The following is a 16,989-nucleotide window of genomic DNA, read 5'->3' on the forward strand; positions in this document are numbered from 1 at the left end:
GTGTGTGTGTCCTGCGACTGGCTGGCAACCAGTTCAGGGCGTAGTCCACCTTTCGCCCAGAGTCAGCTGGGATAGGCTCCAGCACCTCCCCGCAACCTTGTACAGGATAAGTCGTGTGGAAGATGACATACATGACACACACATGTTCTATGCAGGCCCACTAGTCTAAACACGGCATTCAGATTAATATTACGTTTGTGGAATATGAGAAATCCATCTGTTTTTAGCTAGCTCAGGGGCGGCCATTTTGTCACTTCTGTCGACTGAAGATGACACCGAAATTGCTCAGGGCTAAGATAACGAACAATCATGGCTCAGTTTCAGAAAACAGGTGAGCCGTGATTGTTCATTATCTGAGCCCTGAGCAACTGTGACCAGTTAGCACCTGAGATGGCTAAAATTTGGTGCATTTTGCTGTTTAACTTATATTTCACAAATGCAATATTAATCAGAATGACGTATTTCAACTTGTGGGCCTGCATAGAACATATTCTGGAAAAAAATATATTTGGGTTGACTTCTTTAAAGCAGTAAAAATAGCAAATAAACCAATAGTAACAAATATACTGCCGCTCTTGAACACAACTTATGTTTACTAAGTGCATGTATGTTTGCAGACGTGTGGCAAAACTTCGTCAGTTTCTTCGGTCTGCGGAAGCTGCGTGGTGTAAATGTCGCCTCTATTTAACACCTGGGTGTTTTTTAGTTGTCTTAAGTTGTTTTGTTTAATGTGGATCGATGTGATACTTCGTTGCAGCGGGACCCGTGATCGTGTGTCACGGAGGTAAGTCTCAGTTTCATTGTAATATCCACTTAATATGCATGGTTAGTTGTTTTATTCAATGTATCACTCATAGCTATTGCAGTTTTGTGAAAGTGTTGCAGCCTAGTGCAGACGTTCGATTTTGTGCCATTTTCAAAGGCTTTTTGCACGATGGTGGCTTCACATGATTGCCGACTTTGAAGTACTCGGCTGCCGCCGACTTCGTGTTTGTACTCCACAGGTGCAGTAGAGTATCACATTAGTAACAAGGCAGTCTGATCTCTGAGGTGATAGACAGACTTCTGGAGATTTATCTAGGGTTGTAACTGGAGCCACAGACCACACTGGAAATGAGGATGCAAAAAATTCTAAGATTTATTTTGAATCATGAATGCCAAATGTTGTCAGTCTGGGCCACGCAGACATGAACTGTGAAATAATTTGTGTAAATGAAAAAAAAAATTCTCAACAAAATTTAATGGTTTATTTCATTCCATCAATGAGGGATCATTTACGGATGAAAACTATTAGCAATACCCATTATTGAGAAATTCATCAAATTCTGTACCAAATGTAAAATTGTCTTATGTACTAAACAGCATTGAGATATTGCAAGTATTTTCCTTAGTGAGAATAAGAAGGTTCAAGGCATTGTACTTCTGATACACGTTAAGATCGTTGTGACATGATGTAAGCCATATTTAAAGCAATACATGTTTTCAAACAAACACCCTCAGCAGGGTCCTCGAGGGTGCATGGGAGTTTGCCCAACCGGTCTACATGTGTTTTGTGGACTTGGAGAAGGCGTTCGACCGTGTCCCTCGGGGAGTTCTGTGGGGGGTGCTTCGGGAGTACGGGGTACCGAGCCCCCTGATAAGGGCTGTCCGGTCCCTGTACCACCGATGCCAGAGTTTGGTTCGAATTGCCGGCAGTAAGTCGGATTCGTTTCCTGTGGGGGTTGGACTCCGCCAAGGCTGCCCTTTGTCACCGATTCTGTTCATAACCTTTATGGACAGAATTTCTAGGCGCAGCCGAGGTGTCGAGGGGGTCCGGTTTGGTGGCCTCAGTATTGCATCTCTGCTTTTTGCAGATGATGTGGCACTGTTGGCTTCTTCAAGCCGCGATCTCCAACTCTCGCTGGAGCGGTTCGCAGCCGAGTGTGAAACGGTCGGAATGAAGATCAGCACCTCCAAATCTGAGACCATGGTCCTCAGTCGGAAAAGGGTGGCGTGCCCTCTCCGGGTCGGGGATGGGATTCTGCCCCAAGTGGAGGAGTTTGGTGGCCTCATATTGCATCCTTGCGTTTTGCAGACAATGTTTGGCTTCTTGAAGCTGTGATCTCCAACTCTCACTGGAGCAGTTCGCAGCCGAGTGTGAACGGTTGGGATGAGAATCAGAACCTACAAATCTGAGACCAGTGCCCTCTCCAGGTCGGGGATGAGCTCGTGCCCCAATTGGAGGAGTTCAAGTATCTTGGGGTCTTGTTCACGAGTGAGGGTAAGATGGAACGGGAGATCGACAGGCGGATCGGTGCAGCGTCTGCTGTAATGCGGACCCTGTATTGGTCTGTCGTGGTGAAGAAGGAGCTTAGCCGAAAGGCGAAGCTCTCAATTTACCGGTCGATCTACGTTCCTACTCTCACCTATGGTCATGAGCTGTGGGTCATGACCGAAAGAACAAGATCTCGGATACAAGCGGCCGAAATGGGTTTCCTTCGCAGGGTGTCCGGGCTCTCCCTTAGAGATAGGGTGAGAAGTTCGGCCATCCGGGAGGGACTCAGGGTCGAGCCGCTGCTCCTCTGCGTCGAGAGGAGCCAGTTAAGGTGGCTCGGGCATCTGATTAGGATGCCTCCTGGACGCCTCCCTGGTGAGGTGTTCCGGGCATGTCCCACCGGCAGGAGACCCCGAGGACGACCCAGAACACGCTGGAGAGACCATGTCTCCCGGCTTGCCTGGGAACGCCTTGGGATCCTTCCGGAAGAGCTGGAGGATGTTGCTGGGGAGAGGGAAGTCTGGGCTTCCCTGCTGAAGCTGCTGCCTCCGCGACCCGACTTCGGATAAGCGGGAGATAATGGATGTATGGATGGATGGATGTTTTCAAACATGTTCAATCAACTCAATCACAAAACCATTTAAGGTCATAAAACAAGGCATAATATTGAAATGACTGAAAGACAATTTGTTCAACAGACACAGCACAACATCAAAAACAGTAGAAAACTGGACACGACTGCTCAGCATCAGTACTCGATGGTCACAGCCTTAGTCTTCAGGTATTCATTGAGTGCCTCTTGGCCTGATGGAGAATCACAGACAGTAGGTAAGTGTGGATTTTATTCCAGACAATTTAGACAGGGTTAGACATAAGTAAAAAATACATGTACATGTACAGTGAGTAATTTGATGCTCACTGTAAGTGAATATGGTGACATGATTTTTGTGACATATTCCGCAACAGTATTATTGTAAGGACTCAGAATTGGCTATACAGAGGTAGTTTTTTCCCAGACTTTGTTTGAATTCCAATGTGTATGGCCATGACCAAATTCGTGTGTGTGTGTGTGTGTCTGTGTGCATGTAAATTTTATATATATATATATATATATATATATATATATATATATATATATATAGTGTCAGTTACACGCAACCCCCTTTTGACGCCGTCAATTTTTTTACCATGTGAATATTAAGGTTACCATAGCACCATGTATATAATATACATGTATATTATACAACACAATACAATACAAATTTATTTATATATAAATTTATTTATATATTTCATAACAGCTAGAGTTGTAACAAAGCACTTTACAAAAAGTAGACAATAAATAAAGACAATAAAAGGCCGTAATACACAAGTATTAATAAATATAGATATAAATAATATATAAATAAAAAATACATAAACAAATAAAGCCAATAAATTAACATAAAACACTATTGACACCTGGAGAAGAGGTGAAAATTTCAGGTCTGATCAAAAGCCAGAGAATAGAAATGTGTCTTCAACTGGGTTTTAAAAATGGACAGAGAGGGGGCTTGCCTAACATCCAATGGGAGGTCATTCCAAAGGGAAGGACAAGCAGTCGAAAAGGCTCGATCCCCTCTGAGGCTCCGCTTGGTCCTCGGCACCTCGAGCAGCGCCTGGTCCGCAGACCTGAGGCTGCGGGAAGGTGCGTAGGAGTGGAGGAGCTCAGAGAGGTAATGAGGCCATTTAATGATTTATAGACAAATAAGAGAATCTTAAATTAAACCCTGAAATGCACTGGGAGCCAGTGAAGGGAGGCCAGAATTGGTGTTATATGTCCCATCTTCCGAGCTCCAGTTAGTAGGCGGGCAGCAGCATTTTGGACCAACTGGAGACGTTTGAGGGAGGACCGGCCAAAATAAAGTGCATTACAGAAATCTAGCCGAGATGTAACAAAGGCATGGATGACTGTTTCTAAGTGCTGATGTTAAAGGAGGGGCTTTACCTTAGCCAGCTGTCTAAGGTGAAAGAAGCTCGACTTTACAACAGCGCTGATTTGCTGGTCCAATTTTAGATCACTGTCCATTTTAAAACCCAAGTTTAAGACTGTTGGCTTTAGATATGAAGTCAGGGGGCCCAGCTTTAGAGTAGAGGAGGCGTTACATCTGCTTCAAAATATTGACAATGAGGATGAATTGCTCGACTGACACGCAGTCCCCCTGCCCCGGTGTTAGTGGTGACGTACGTTGTTGGTAGTGTAACCCTTAGTTGTTCGTAGCTGAATCGTAATTAATTGGATTTCTGTTCTGTTAATTTGAAATAATGTCCTGTTTTTGAATAAAGGGATAGGAATCGAAACATGTTTGTTTTTATCTGATTCATTAATTAATATACAAAATAATTGACACATTAAATGAATATTAAAATTATCATTAGTTGTAGCCCTAATTGAAACAGTTTTCAAGAATTCTTACCCAGGTCTTTGCCGAAGCCAGACTGTTTGAAGCCTCCAAATGGTGAAGCGACATCTGTCTTATTGTAGGTGTTGACAAAGACGGTACCAGCATTGAGTTTTTCACTGACATACAGAGCTTTGTTAATGTCCCGCGTAAAAACACCTGAAGCAAGTCCATACTCTGTAGTGTTCGCTCTTCTCAGGACATCATCCATTTCACTAAAACAGGGACACAAAATGGGCGAAGCAGAAAGTATGATTAAAACACCACTTATTTCTAAGAGTGAAGTAATCTGCTCCCCATAGGCTCAGCCCCTGTGGGAGGGGTCAAATTGGTTAGGTGCACTATGAACTGGACAGCGGCCAAAGTCGGGGACCTTGGCGGTCCCATCCCTGGCTACAGCAGCTGGCTCTATAGGGACGTGGAATGTCACCTCTCTGGCAGGGAAGGCGCTTGAGCTGGTGTGCAAGGTAGAGAAGTTCAGACTAGATGTAGCCAGGCTTGTCTCCACACGCAGCTTGGGCTCTGGTACCAGTCATCTTGAGAGGAGTTGGACTCTCTTCCACTTTGGTGTTGCCCACGGTGAGAGGGACAGAGCAGGTGTGGACATACTTAGCAGAGCTAGGCATTCCGCCTAGCCAACGGACCTGTTCGTCTATCCGCCTATGACGGACGCACATTTTGCCAGGGATAAAAGGTAAACGGGAAATTTTTCAGAAAAGTCGGATTAAGCATAAGTGGAAGTGGGTTTCGAACAAATATGTAATCGTCTCTAAACTGACATTGATGATTATTATTTCGTTTGATGCAGGTAAATTTGCTGCTTGATTCGTTTAGTTTACACCAGGCATGTTTTTGGTCAGCTAATGGAGCCTACGACCATCCACATATGAAGGATGTATTCTTTATTTGTTTCCCGAAGCCAAAAACTCAGAGGGATGAATGTGAATGATGGGTCAACTTGTGCGTACGTCCAAGTTTAACGCCAAAAAATTAAAGCCTTTTACCTTCGTATGTAGTACATATTTTGTTGGGGGCCATATCTTGTTAGAGTTGACAATCCAGCCGATCCTTTGCAACGAAGAGGTAAGCCATTTTGATCATTTTATTTCTTTTTTGTTTGGCGTTTGGCCCTATTCCTGCTGCCTGACGTCAGTGAATGACGAGGAAAAATGTAAAGCCAGATTGTTTTGTACTATCGAAGTGTTCCAGTGAACTCCCCAAAATTCCCATACAGTGCTAGCTCTCCGCAACAGTGCACAATCTGTTCGACTATGACATGTTTTTTTGGCATGTGCATGTGTGGCTTTGTAAAGCTCTTTAGGCAGAATGATGTAGATACACAAAATAACTGCATAATAGTGCACTATCTGTTCAAATATGACATGTTTTTTTTTTGGGCAGGGGTATTAGACGGATAGGCGAATCTAAATTTAGCGGTAGGTTAGTTTGTTGTCGGAAACGCTAACGGAAGCCTGTTTATACAATTTTTTCGGGCCGGACAAAATGGCAGATATACGGAGGGCAGAAGGGTACCTCGGCTGTAGGCAGAAGGCGATAAACAGACCGCAATTTTTTTTGTAAAATGCCCATCTCTTATACTTGTTGCTTCACGGCTTGGTGCCTGTACGGTGGGGTTCACCCCATTGGATGAGAAGGTAGCCTTCCTCCACCTTTGGGTGGGAGGATGGGTTCAAACAGTTGTTTGTGCTCATGCACCTAACAGCAGTTCAGAGTACCCACCCTTTTTGGAGTCCGTGCAAGGAGTGCTGGCGAGCGATCCCCTAAGCACTCTCTCGACCCGCCCCAATTAGATCCCGAGCGGTGTTCTTTTATTGGACTTCTGTGCTTGTCGTGGATTGTCCATAATGAACACCATGTTCAAACGTAAGGGTGTCCATACACTTGGCAGCAGGACACCTTAGGCCGCAGATTGATGATTGACTTTGTGGCCGGGTCATCGAATTTGCGACCGCATGTCTTGAACACTTGTGTGAAGTGCCCTCACTTCACCCGAGTGTCCAAGACATGCGGACATCACCAGCTGGTGATGTGTTGGCTCCGATGGTGGGGGAAGATGCCGGTCCGACCTGGCAGACCCAAACATATTGTGAGGGTCTGCTGGGAATATCTGGCAGACTTCACCCATGTCCTCAGGGTAGACGGGTGGATCATGTTCCACACCTCCATTGTTGAGGCAACCAACCACAGCTGTGGCCATAAGGTGGTCGGTTTTTGTCATGGCGGCAATCCCCAAACCCGTTGGTGGAGAGTGCTAAGGCATGACGTCAAGCTGAAGAAGGATTCCTATCGGGCCTTTTTGGCCTTTGGGACCCTGGAAGCAGCTGACAGGTACCAGTTGGCCAATTGGAACGCAGCTTCGGCAGTCACAGGGGCAAAAACCCGGGCGTGGTAGGAGTTTGGTGAAACCATGGAAATTTACTTCCGGACGACTTCAAGGAAATTCTGGTCCTCTATCCGGCGTCTCCGGAGGGGAAACAGTGCACCATCAACTACTATATACTGTATAGTAGAGATGGGGTGCTGATGACCTCGACTCGGAACATAATTGCGAGTTGGTGGAGAGAATACTTCGAAGACCTCCTCAATTCCAGCGACATGCCTTCCCTTGTGGAAGTAGAGTCGGAAGTAGAGTCTGGGCACTCTGAATGTGGGCTCTCCTATCTCTGGGGTTGAAGTCACTAAGATGGATAAAAAAAATCCTCTGTGGCAAGTCCTAACCCAGTGGTGGATAAGATCTCCCCATAGTTTGTCATCGGGGACAGTGCCTCTGGATTGGCAGATTGGTGCTCCCCCTTTTTAAGAAGGGGGACCGGAGAGTGTGTTCCAACTACAGTTTGGATCACACTCCTCATCCTCCCTGGAACAGTCTATTCAGGGGTGCAGGAGAGGTCTGTCATCCGGTGTGCATGGGAGTTTGCCCAATGAGTCTACAGTACAGTATATTTTGTGGACTTGGAGAAAGTAAGTGTTTGACTGTCCCTCAGGGAGTTGTATGTGGGGTGCTTTGGGAGTATGTGGCACTGAACCCCCCTTACATGGGCCGTTCAGTCCCTGTACGACCGGTGTCAGAGTTTGGTCTGCATTGCCGTCAGTAAGTCAGATTTTTTTCCAGTGAGGGTTGGACTGTGCCAAAGTTGTAGTTTGATGGCCTCAGCATTTCATCTCTGCTTTTTTTGCTCCCTTAAAGATAGGGTGAGAAGCTTGGTCATCTGGAAGGGGCTCAGAGTCGAGCCGCTGCTCCTCACGAGGCGCGTGATGAGGTGGCTCGATCATCTGGTTAGGATGCCTCCTTTACGCCTCACGAGTAAGGCGTTGCCATGTCCCACCAGAAGAAGGCCTCGGGGATGACCCAGGACACGCTAAAGTGTCCCCTGGCTGACCTGGGAACACCTCGGGATCCCCCCAGAAGAGTTAGACGAAGGGAGAGGGAAGTCTGGGCTTCCCTGCTTAAGATGATGCCCCCATGACCTGACCCCAGATAAGCAGTACAAAACAGATGGTTCGATAAAGTAATCTGTGATTACAACTTACCCACTCTTAAATTTGGAAATGATCATGACAGGCCCAAACGACTCCTCTTGAGCAATATACATGTGGTCTTGCACATCAGTGAATACAGTTGGTTCAAAGAAGAAACCTGACAAATAAAGGTGTGTCACACATTTGCATTTGCAGCAATATTATATGTTTAGCTGTAAACATCCAAGGCTAAAAAGCAGTGCAGGCTGTGCCTTACCTGGCCGCTCTATCTTTTTGCCACCATAGACCAGGGTGGCTCCCTCACTGACACCAGTCTGACAAAATTTGACCAATTTCTCCAAATGGGCTTTGTGGTTTTGAGGGCCATGATCTGTGGAGCGGTCCAGTGGATCGCCAATCTTTATTTTCTTAATCTCTTCAACCTAACGGACAAGTATTTTGATGTGACTTTATTTGTATTTTGTTCCAGCTTGTGTAATGACTCCAGTAACTCATTATTTCACAACAAACGTTATCTCAAGTCGCTTTTCATATGAAGAAAGTTTAAAACCCCACTCCTCATTATATGTAGCACATTATAGAAAAATAACTCAACCTCCAAAGAGAATAAAAGACACATACCACTTTCTTCACAAACTGGTCATGAATAGTGTCTTCCACAAACAGTCTGCCAGCAGCTATACAGTTTTCTCCCTTGTTGAAGAACACTGAACTCATGCCCTGAAATACACACGAACCAGGTTTATCACTATACCGTGTGCTGCAAAAATGACAAATGAACATACCATGCGCACAGCCTTGTCCATGTCACAGTCACTGAAGATGATGAGAGGGGATTTTCCTCCGAGCTCCAATGACACTTTTTTAACATTACTGATTGCGCAGCTTTTGACGGATGGGAATCAAGAGACATAGAAAGGTTGAAAAATTACTTCTTAGCCATTTGATGAGTTTGTAAATTTGGCCTGACCTCATACCTTTTCATGATATGTTTACCAATTTCCGTGGAACCTGTGAACCCCAGTTTTCGAACATCAGGATGGTCAGACAGGCGCTGACCCACCAGAGTGCCTACAAGATAGTTATTAAAAAAAAAAAAAAGAACAAAAAAACTGTGCTTCAGTCATTGTCTAATTTTGAGATGTTGGTACAGCCAGTAACATATCCTATCAAAATAAATTATTCATTGATTTTCTTTACTCAAATCTGTAGAACTCATATGGAGGTGTCAAGATTTAAAGATTTGAGGAGGAGACAATATATTTATCAGAGCTTGGCATTTTACTAAAAATTTGCGGTCCATTTATTGCGTTCTGCCTACAGCCGGGGTACCCTTCCGCTGTCCGTTTATCCGCCATTTTGTCCGGCCGGAAAATATAGTACCGGTCCGCCTATGATTTTAAACGGGCCTGCGTTAGCCGGAAAATATAGTACTGGTCCGCCTATGATTTTAAACGGGCCTGCGTTAGCGTTTCCGACTACAAACAGCGACCAAGTGATATGTGTGTATCTTGTGGCCCGTGTGTCTCTTCTAGAGATAGAGTGCTGTTTTTTTTCACAGCCGATAATGATACTGATTATTAGTAGTCATGGAGGCTGATATTCGTCTGCAGTGAAAAGGAAAATATTTATGTCAAAATTTTGAATAATACGAACTCCAACACCTACCTTTGTTTACATGCGGTTGAGTATGTTTATTAAACAGCTTTTCAGATTTGCAACATGTTAAAGGTCTTTTTTTCTTTTTATCTTAGACACTTTTTATCTTAACAGACTGTGGGGATGTACTACTTGAATAGCGAGTCATGAGTGCATGTTACAACGGCGTTGCATTCAAATGGGAGCATTTTGCAAGCCTTTTGCCTTTTATCGGTTATGGCATTCAATCCACAAATCACATAGACGTCAAACTTAAAACAGGACACAGACTTATTTTGATAAATGTTATGCATAAAATTAAAACCGTGGAACAAATTACAAAGTAGATTATGATGGAAGAGCACTTTAAAATTTCACTGAACAAGTTCAGAACCCAAATGCACTTATTGTGTCAGCACCTGGTTCAAGGGAAGTGACTTTAAATTACCGTACTGTAACATTTTTGGGAGTTTGACACCAGTCACACCACATAACGATTCTTTGTATTGTGCTTGTTAAGGTAAATTTTCATTAAAAAAAAATAAAAAAAATTTAGAATTAGAAAGAGAATTTTATACAATCAAAATTTCTTACCTGATCCAGGTAGAATATTAATCACCCCCTTAGGCAATCCTGCTTTTGCTGCCAACTCGGCAAACTTCAGAGCTGTCAGTGGAGTCACCTGGTAATGGAAATGATTAAGATTTTCCACAGCAACCAATTCAATGTTATATGACTATATCTTATTATTTTTAGAGAATAACCTGCGCAGGTTTTAGGACAACTGTATTGCCTGCTGATAGACATGCTGCAGTCTTCCAAGCCAGCATCATCAGAGGGTAATTCCAAGGAATCACAATGGCACACACTCTAAAGAGAATGACAGGAAAGGTACAGCTTCTGAAAACACTTTCGTAAACACCTATTCTCTATACCTGGTGTGGCCTATTTATATTACAAAGGGGCCACGTGAGAAACTAGAACAAGAATCAAGGACCACACTATGTTAACGTATTATTTGTTCAATATGAATTTAATATGTAAAAGTCATAATCATCTAAATACAAAATATGTTTCTTAATAGTGCTGTGTGCAATGGACAAAATTTGCCACACCCTATAAATGTAATTTTATACCCCTCTAAATATATATACAGTATATATAGTATTCAATCCTTTTAGGACCTACAGTACGTGAATTAGAACCTAAAATTGATCAATTTGATTTTACAATCATCTTATTTTCAAGATTTATTTTTGTCTTTGTAAGTTTGGTTTGAGCGTCCACACATTTTACACACACTCATTTTAGATTTAGACACAAATGTAAGGATGTAATTGGAGTGCTGTATATCAGAGGTGGGAGTAATATATGTGCAAGTAATTCTCAAGTCTTAACATTCAAGTTTCAAAAAAGTCCCAAATTACTGTGCAAATAAAATCAGGAATTGTCTGCTCACTCCATTTTCAGTACCACACATTTGAAAAAAAATATAAATAAGTTCCTGGAATTGAATGGCTGGACTGTGAAAATGCCATGGTCTGCGTCTTGAGTTTGGTTTTTGACTGTAGTTTCATGTTTTTCCTTGTGTTCCTTGTCTCTTGTTAAATTGAGCCCACCTGTGCTTGTCATCCCGGTCCCTTGTGTTAACCAACCAGCTTCCTCCTACCCTCTGTGTCTTGTCCAGGTGTTCCTCGTTGTATCGTTAACTTGTTCGTATTTAGTTGCCAGCTTTCTTTCAGCCCTTGTTGGTTCGTCTGTTATATCCTGTCTTTGTAAATCTTGTCAAAGTCCTAGTCCTAGTGTTTGTTTTGTTCCTTGTTGTTTTTTGGAGACTTCAACATTTTGTTAGTTTATTACCCCAGCACCTTGTTTGCCTTTTATTTTAAATTAACTAGTTAATCTTGCACACAATTTTGCCTCCTGTGTTTGGGTCCGCCTCCACGAAAACCTGACAGAAAAGACATAAATATGTCTTTGGGATTCAATATGTTTGAAGCAAGTCGGGTCATAGCGTAGGAGCCCTGTCTATACAACCCTTTCTTAACTTTTGTGAAAAACAACAGGGATGGAAACAATGGAATCGAGGTCTGCCGGGAGCGCAGAACGAATTAAGGTGAGAAACATACTTAGTTATATAAAATGTGTATGTGAATAATGTGTGTTCAGCCTAGAGCCGGGCAATATGCTGATGTAATATAATCGTTAAACCTGTCTTTAAATGTGTTATTTGAAGTTTAATCATCAGACAAATTTCAAACAGTCAATTTCATAGAGTACATTTGATTCTAATACAAAACTATATTTAGTCCCAGTCCAAACAGAGTAAAATTTACACTTGGAAGAGAATATTCAGAGTAAATTTTACACAGAAAACATTTGGAGAGTTATTTACTTGAAAAAAACTATTAAAGGTTTTTCACTCAGAAATTCGAAGTCAATTTTACAAGGAGAGTTTTTGAGTCCATTTTACTTGCATTCTATTAGTGTGTTTAAAAAAAAACTGATAGAGTAAATAACTATCCAAATGTTTTTCTGTGTAAAATTTACTCTGAATATTTTTCTCTTATTCTATCAGTGTAAATTTTACTGTTTGGACTGCGACCAAATGTAGTCTTTTTAGCAGAGCTGGGCATTTTGTGTATGTGATGGATCGGTTTCATCCATCCGTCACTGATGGATGCCCGTTTTGTTGACGAATGACAAGTAAAATTTAAAAAAAGACGGACCAAGCATAGCCTGAAGCCCCTTTATTTAATCCGTCATTTCGTCTGTAGTCCGTCTACTTTTTGCGGCGGGTCTTCGATGGCTGCAACGAGCGCAGGGAGGAAAATAGTGAGTTGTTGTTGCCTCGGGCACAGATTTGAGTGATGGACCAGGGCTGTGAACAGTTTCCATGGCGCAGTGAGTCACTCTTACTGTTCAAATAATCGTCATAGACGTATAGTCTATTTTTGCGATGATGCTTCAATGGCTGCGGCGAGGCTGTTTGTGAATATGTACACACAAACAACGTGGTTTTAACAGTGGTAATCTGGTATATGTTAATACTGCTTATCCATACCACCATGAGCGCACGTCCAGCACAATAATTAATCTGGCCTGAACGTGCGCTCCCTTTTAAACAAAACTTTAATCATAAACGACCTGATTTTAGACAGAGACCAACACATGCTCTCTGTGAGGACTTTGCAGACCACTTCAGAAGTAAAATCGATGACATAAGATCCAGTCTTTTAGCCCGTCAAAACACAAGTTTTAATAAACCTGGACAATCATATTTACATGAGGAAACACTGGAAAGTTTTGCCCTGGTTGATGCAAGGACACTTGGTCGGGTTTTCTCCCAGGTAAACCCAACAACCTGCCTTTTGGATCCAATTCCCACATTTCTTTTTACGACATTTTATGGATTTTTTGAGGAACAAATTTAAAATATAGTCAATTGCTCTCTTCAGACGGGCGTCTTCCCCGCTGCCTTTAAAACGGCGGTGGTGAAGCCCCTTCGGAAGAAGAGCAATTCTGACCCCAGCGTTTTTAATAATTACAGACCTGTATCCAACTTACCGTTTTTAAATAAGATTTTAGGAAAACTGGTTTTCATCCAGTTAAACATTTTTTTTTAAATACAAATATTTGGGAGGAATATCAATCTGGTTTTAGGATGAACCACAGTACAGAGACGGCTCTTTTAAGGATTTTAAAGGATATTAGGTGCACTGCAGACGTAAGAAAACTCACAGTCTTGGTGCTACTGGATCTAAGCGCTGCTTTTGATACAGTAGATCACCAAATTTTATTAAATAGACTTAAAAATCTAGTGGGCATCATATGTTTTTAACTGGTTTTATTCCCATCTCACAGACCGATGTTTCTTTGTAAGTAAGGATACTTGTTCCTCCAAAACCCATGACATTAAATGTGGGGTTCCCCAAGGTTCGATTTTAGGCCCCCTACCTTTTAATCTTTATATGCTTCCCCTTGGGGATGTCATCAGGGGATCAGCTTTCACAGCTATGCTGACGACACACAGCTGTATATTGCCGTGTCTCCTGAAGACACAGGACCCATTGATAACCTTTTAAATTGCATTTTAGATATTAAGTCATGGATGGCAGATAATTTCCAACCGCTCAATCAGGACAAAACTGAGGTTTTAGTCATCGGTCCTGAAGGTCAGAGAGAGAAACTTTTACCAAAACTCCAAGTTTTTAATCCCTCACGTTGTGTGAAGAACCTTTGCGTCATATTTTATTCTGAGCTCAGTTTTATTCCTCATATTAAAAATGTAACCAAGATTGGTTTTTATCACCTTAAGAATATCGCCAGAGTCCGCACGTTTCTCTCTCAGGCTAACACGGAAGTGCTGATGCATGCTTTTATTTCCTGTCGTTTAGATTACTGTAATGCCCTGCACTCTGGCCTCCCGAAAAAGAGGATTTCACCATTGCAACTACTGCAGAATTCAGCCGCTCGGGTGCTGACGAGAACCAGAGGGCGGGAGCACATTACGCCAGTTTTGAAATTGCTGCATTGGCTCCGCGTGTGTTTCAGGATCGATTTTAAGGTACTTTTATTGGTTTATAAATGTGTTAATTGTCTTGGGCCATCTTATTTATCTGATTTGCTTTGATCATACCAACCCTCGCGGATCCTGAGGTCATCTGGCGCCGACCTTTTAATTATTCCAAGGGTGAGAACCAAAATACATGGCGAGGCTGCATTCAGCCATTTTGGTCCTCACCTTTGGAATAGCCTGCCAGAGGACGTCAGGTCTGCAGAGACTGTATTTTTAAGGGGAAGCTCAAGACACACCTTTTTAGTTTGGCTTTTAACAACTTTTAAATTTATCTTTTCTTTTGATTGTAGATTATTTTTATCTTATCTGATTGATTGATTGAGAGACACGAGACAGTAGTGTGCGTTCAAGCGTGCCTGTATTTCCTCATTCTGACTTCACGTCCACCACCGCTTCCTCCTGCTTCTGGGGCATATCATTACAAGAGGGGGAGGGCAATGCCACAATCCCTATAACAGAGGCTTCCCTTTCCCATTGGCCGCGGCTGTGGCTTGCAGCTTCAGGGTCCTAAAAGGAGATCCTTTTTTTAGTCCGGCCGGACATGGAACATGGAGGCTCCCATATTGCAGTGAGTGAGACTTCCATGTGGGGAGTCTTTCATTTCGTTTCAAATATTGGTCGGGGTTTAGGCGTGCTAGTGAAAGTTTGGTCGGAATAACCGACGGAAGCCTGTTTAAAATTAGAGGCGGACCGGCCAATAGACGTACTATTTTTTTCCCCCGGAAATAACCGAATAACGGACGACGGAAAGGTACCCATGTTGCTGATGAATGACAAATGATGAACACTCAATTTATAGTAAAATGCCCAGCTCTGCTTTTTAGAGCAAAATGAAATCATCGAAATTTACTGTATATGTGCAAAATTATCATCTGAACTATCACTAACTCCCTTATGTACAAAATGTTGTTTACAAAACCTTACTTTATTATAATCACACTAAAATGGTTTTAAATGTATGATACAGGTTTTCACATGTTCCTAATAACATTCACAAATTGTTCTGAACATTTCATATATTGCCCACCAGTAGTTACAGGAAGTCCTCAATTTACGAACGAGTTCCGTTCCTACACTGGCGATGTAACCTGAATTTCTGCGTATTCCGCGAAATTTGCATCAAAATGCTTGGTATATACCCCCCATGAGCCGTCACCTTATCATGGTGGAGGGGTTTGCGCGCCCCAATGATCCTAGGAGCTAAGTTGTCTGGGGCTTTATGCCCCTGGTAGGGTCACCCATGGCAAACAGGTCCTAGGTGAGGGACTAGACTAAGCACGGCTCAAAATTACCCCTTATGAAGACAAAAATTTATGGACCACATTTTCCCTCGCCCGGACGAGGGTCACCGGGGCCCCCTTCTGGAGCCAGGCCTGGAGGTGGGGCTCGATGGCGAGCGCCTGGTGGCCGGGCCTGCACCCATGGGGCCCGGCCGGGCTCAGCCCGAAAAGGACACGTGGGTCCCCCTTCCCATGGGCTCACCACTGGTGGGAGGGGCCAAAGGGGTCGGATGCCGTGTGAGCTGGGCGGCGGCAAAAGACTGAGACCTTGGCGGTCCGATCCCCGGCAAGAAAAAACTAGCTCTTGGGACATGGAATGTCACCTTTCTGGCAGAGAAGGAGCCCGAGCTGGTGTGTGAGGCTGAGAGGTTCCGATAGCCTCCACACACAGCTTGGGTTCTGGTACCAGTCCTCTCGAGAGGGGTTGGACATTCTTCCACTCTGGAGTTGCCCAGGATGAGAGGCGCTGAGCAGGTGTGGGCATACTTATTGCCCCCCGGCTTGGCGCCTGTACATTGGGGTTTACCCCGGTGGACGAGAGGGTAGCCTCCCTTCGCCTGCTTATGCACCAAACAGCAGTGCAGAGTACCCACCCTTTTTGGAGTCCTTGGGGGTGTGCTGGAGGGCGGTCCACCTGGGGATTCCATCGTTCTGCTGGGGGACTTCAATGCTCACGTGGGCAATGACAGTGAGACCTGGAGAGGTGTGATTGGGAGGAACGGCCCCCCCGATCTGAACCCGAGCGGTGTTCGGTTCCTGGACTTCTGTGCCTATCACGGATTGTCCATAACGAACACCATGTTCACACATAAGGGTGTCCATATGTGCACTTGGCAACAGGATACCCTAGGCCGCAGTTTGATGATCGACTTTGTAGTCGTATCGTCGCATGTTTTGGACACTCGGGTGAAGAGAGGGGCGGAGCTGTCAATTGATCACCATCTGGTGGTGAGTTGGCTCCGATGGTGGGGGAAGGTGCCGGTCCGACCTGGCAGACCTAAACGTATTGTGAGGGTTTGCTGGGAACGTCTGGCAGAATCCCCTGTCAGAAGGAGTTTCAACCCCCACCTCCGGCAGAACTTTTCCCACGTCCCGGGGGAGGCGGGGGACATCGAGTCTGAGTGGACCATGTTTCGTGCCTCCATTGTTGAGGCGGCCGATCGGAGCTGTGGCCGCAAGGTGGTCGGTGCCTGTCGTGGTGGCAATCCCCGAACCCGCTGGTGGACACCAGCGGAAAGGGATGCTGTCCAGCTGAAGAAGGAGTCCTATCGGGCCTTTTTGGCCTGCGGAACCCCG

General features: G+C 44.0%; 1 protein-coding gene across 2 annotated transcripts in view; it reads right to left on the reverse strand.

The window, feature by feature from the left end:
* Nucleotides 1-1,114: 1,114 nt before the first annotated feature.
* Nucleotides 1,115-16,989, reverse strand: part of aldh1l1 (aldehyde dehydrogenase 1 family, member L1) — an 80,956-nt gene continuing 65,081 nt past the window's right edge. For both annotated transcript variants that reach the window (XM_086040196.1, XM_086040195.1), the window contains 9 exons: nt 10,599-10,704; nt 10,429-10,516; nt 9,174-9,267; nt 8,982-9,081; nt 8,818-8,916; nt 8,453-8,618; nt 8,248-8,353; nt 4,711-4,910; nt 1,115-3,058 (listed from right to left, as the gene is read on the reverse strand). In XM_086040196.1, the coding sequence (XP_085896322.1) occupies nt 3,003-3,058; nt 4,711-4,910; nt 8,248-8,353; nt 8,453-8,618; nt 8,818-8,916; nt 8,982-9,081; nt 9,174-9,267; nt 10,429-10,516; nt 10,599-10,704 (1,015 nt within the window). In that variant the 3' untranslated portion in view covers nt 1,115-3,002. The remainder of the gene's footprint in view (nt 3,059-4,710; nt 4,911-8,247; nt 8,354-8,452; nt 8,619-8,817; nt 8,917-8,981; nt 9,082-9,173; nt 9,268-10,428; nt 10,517-10,598; nt 10,705-16,989) is intronic.

Source organism: Filicampus tigris, chromosome 9 (assembly GCF_054856515.1).
Source record: "Filicampus tigris isolate MCC_2025a chromosome 9, RoL_Ftig_1.0, whole genome shotgun sequence".
Lineage (NCBI taxonomy): Eukaryota > Metazoa > Chordata > Actinopteri > Syngnathiformes > Syngnathidae > Filicampus > Filicampus tigris.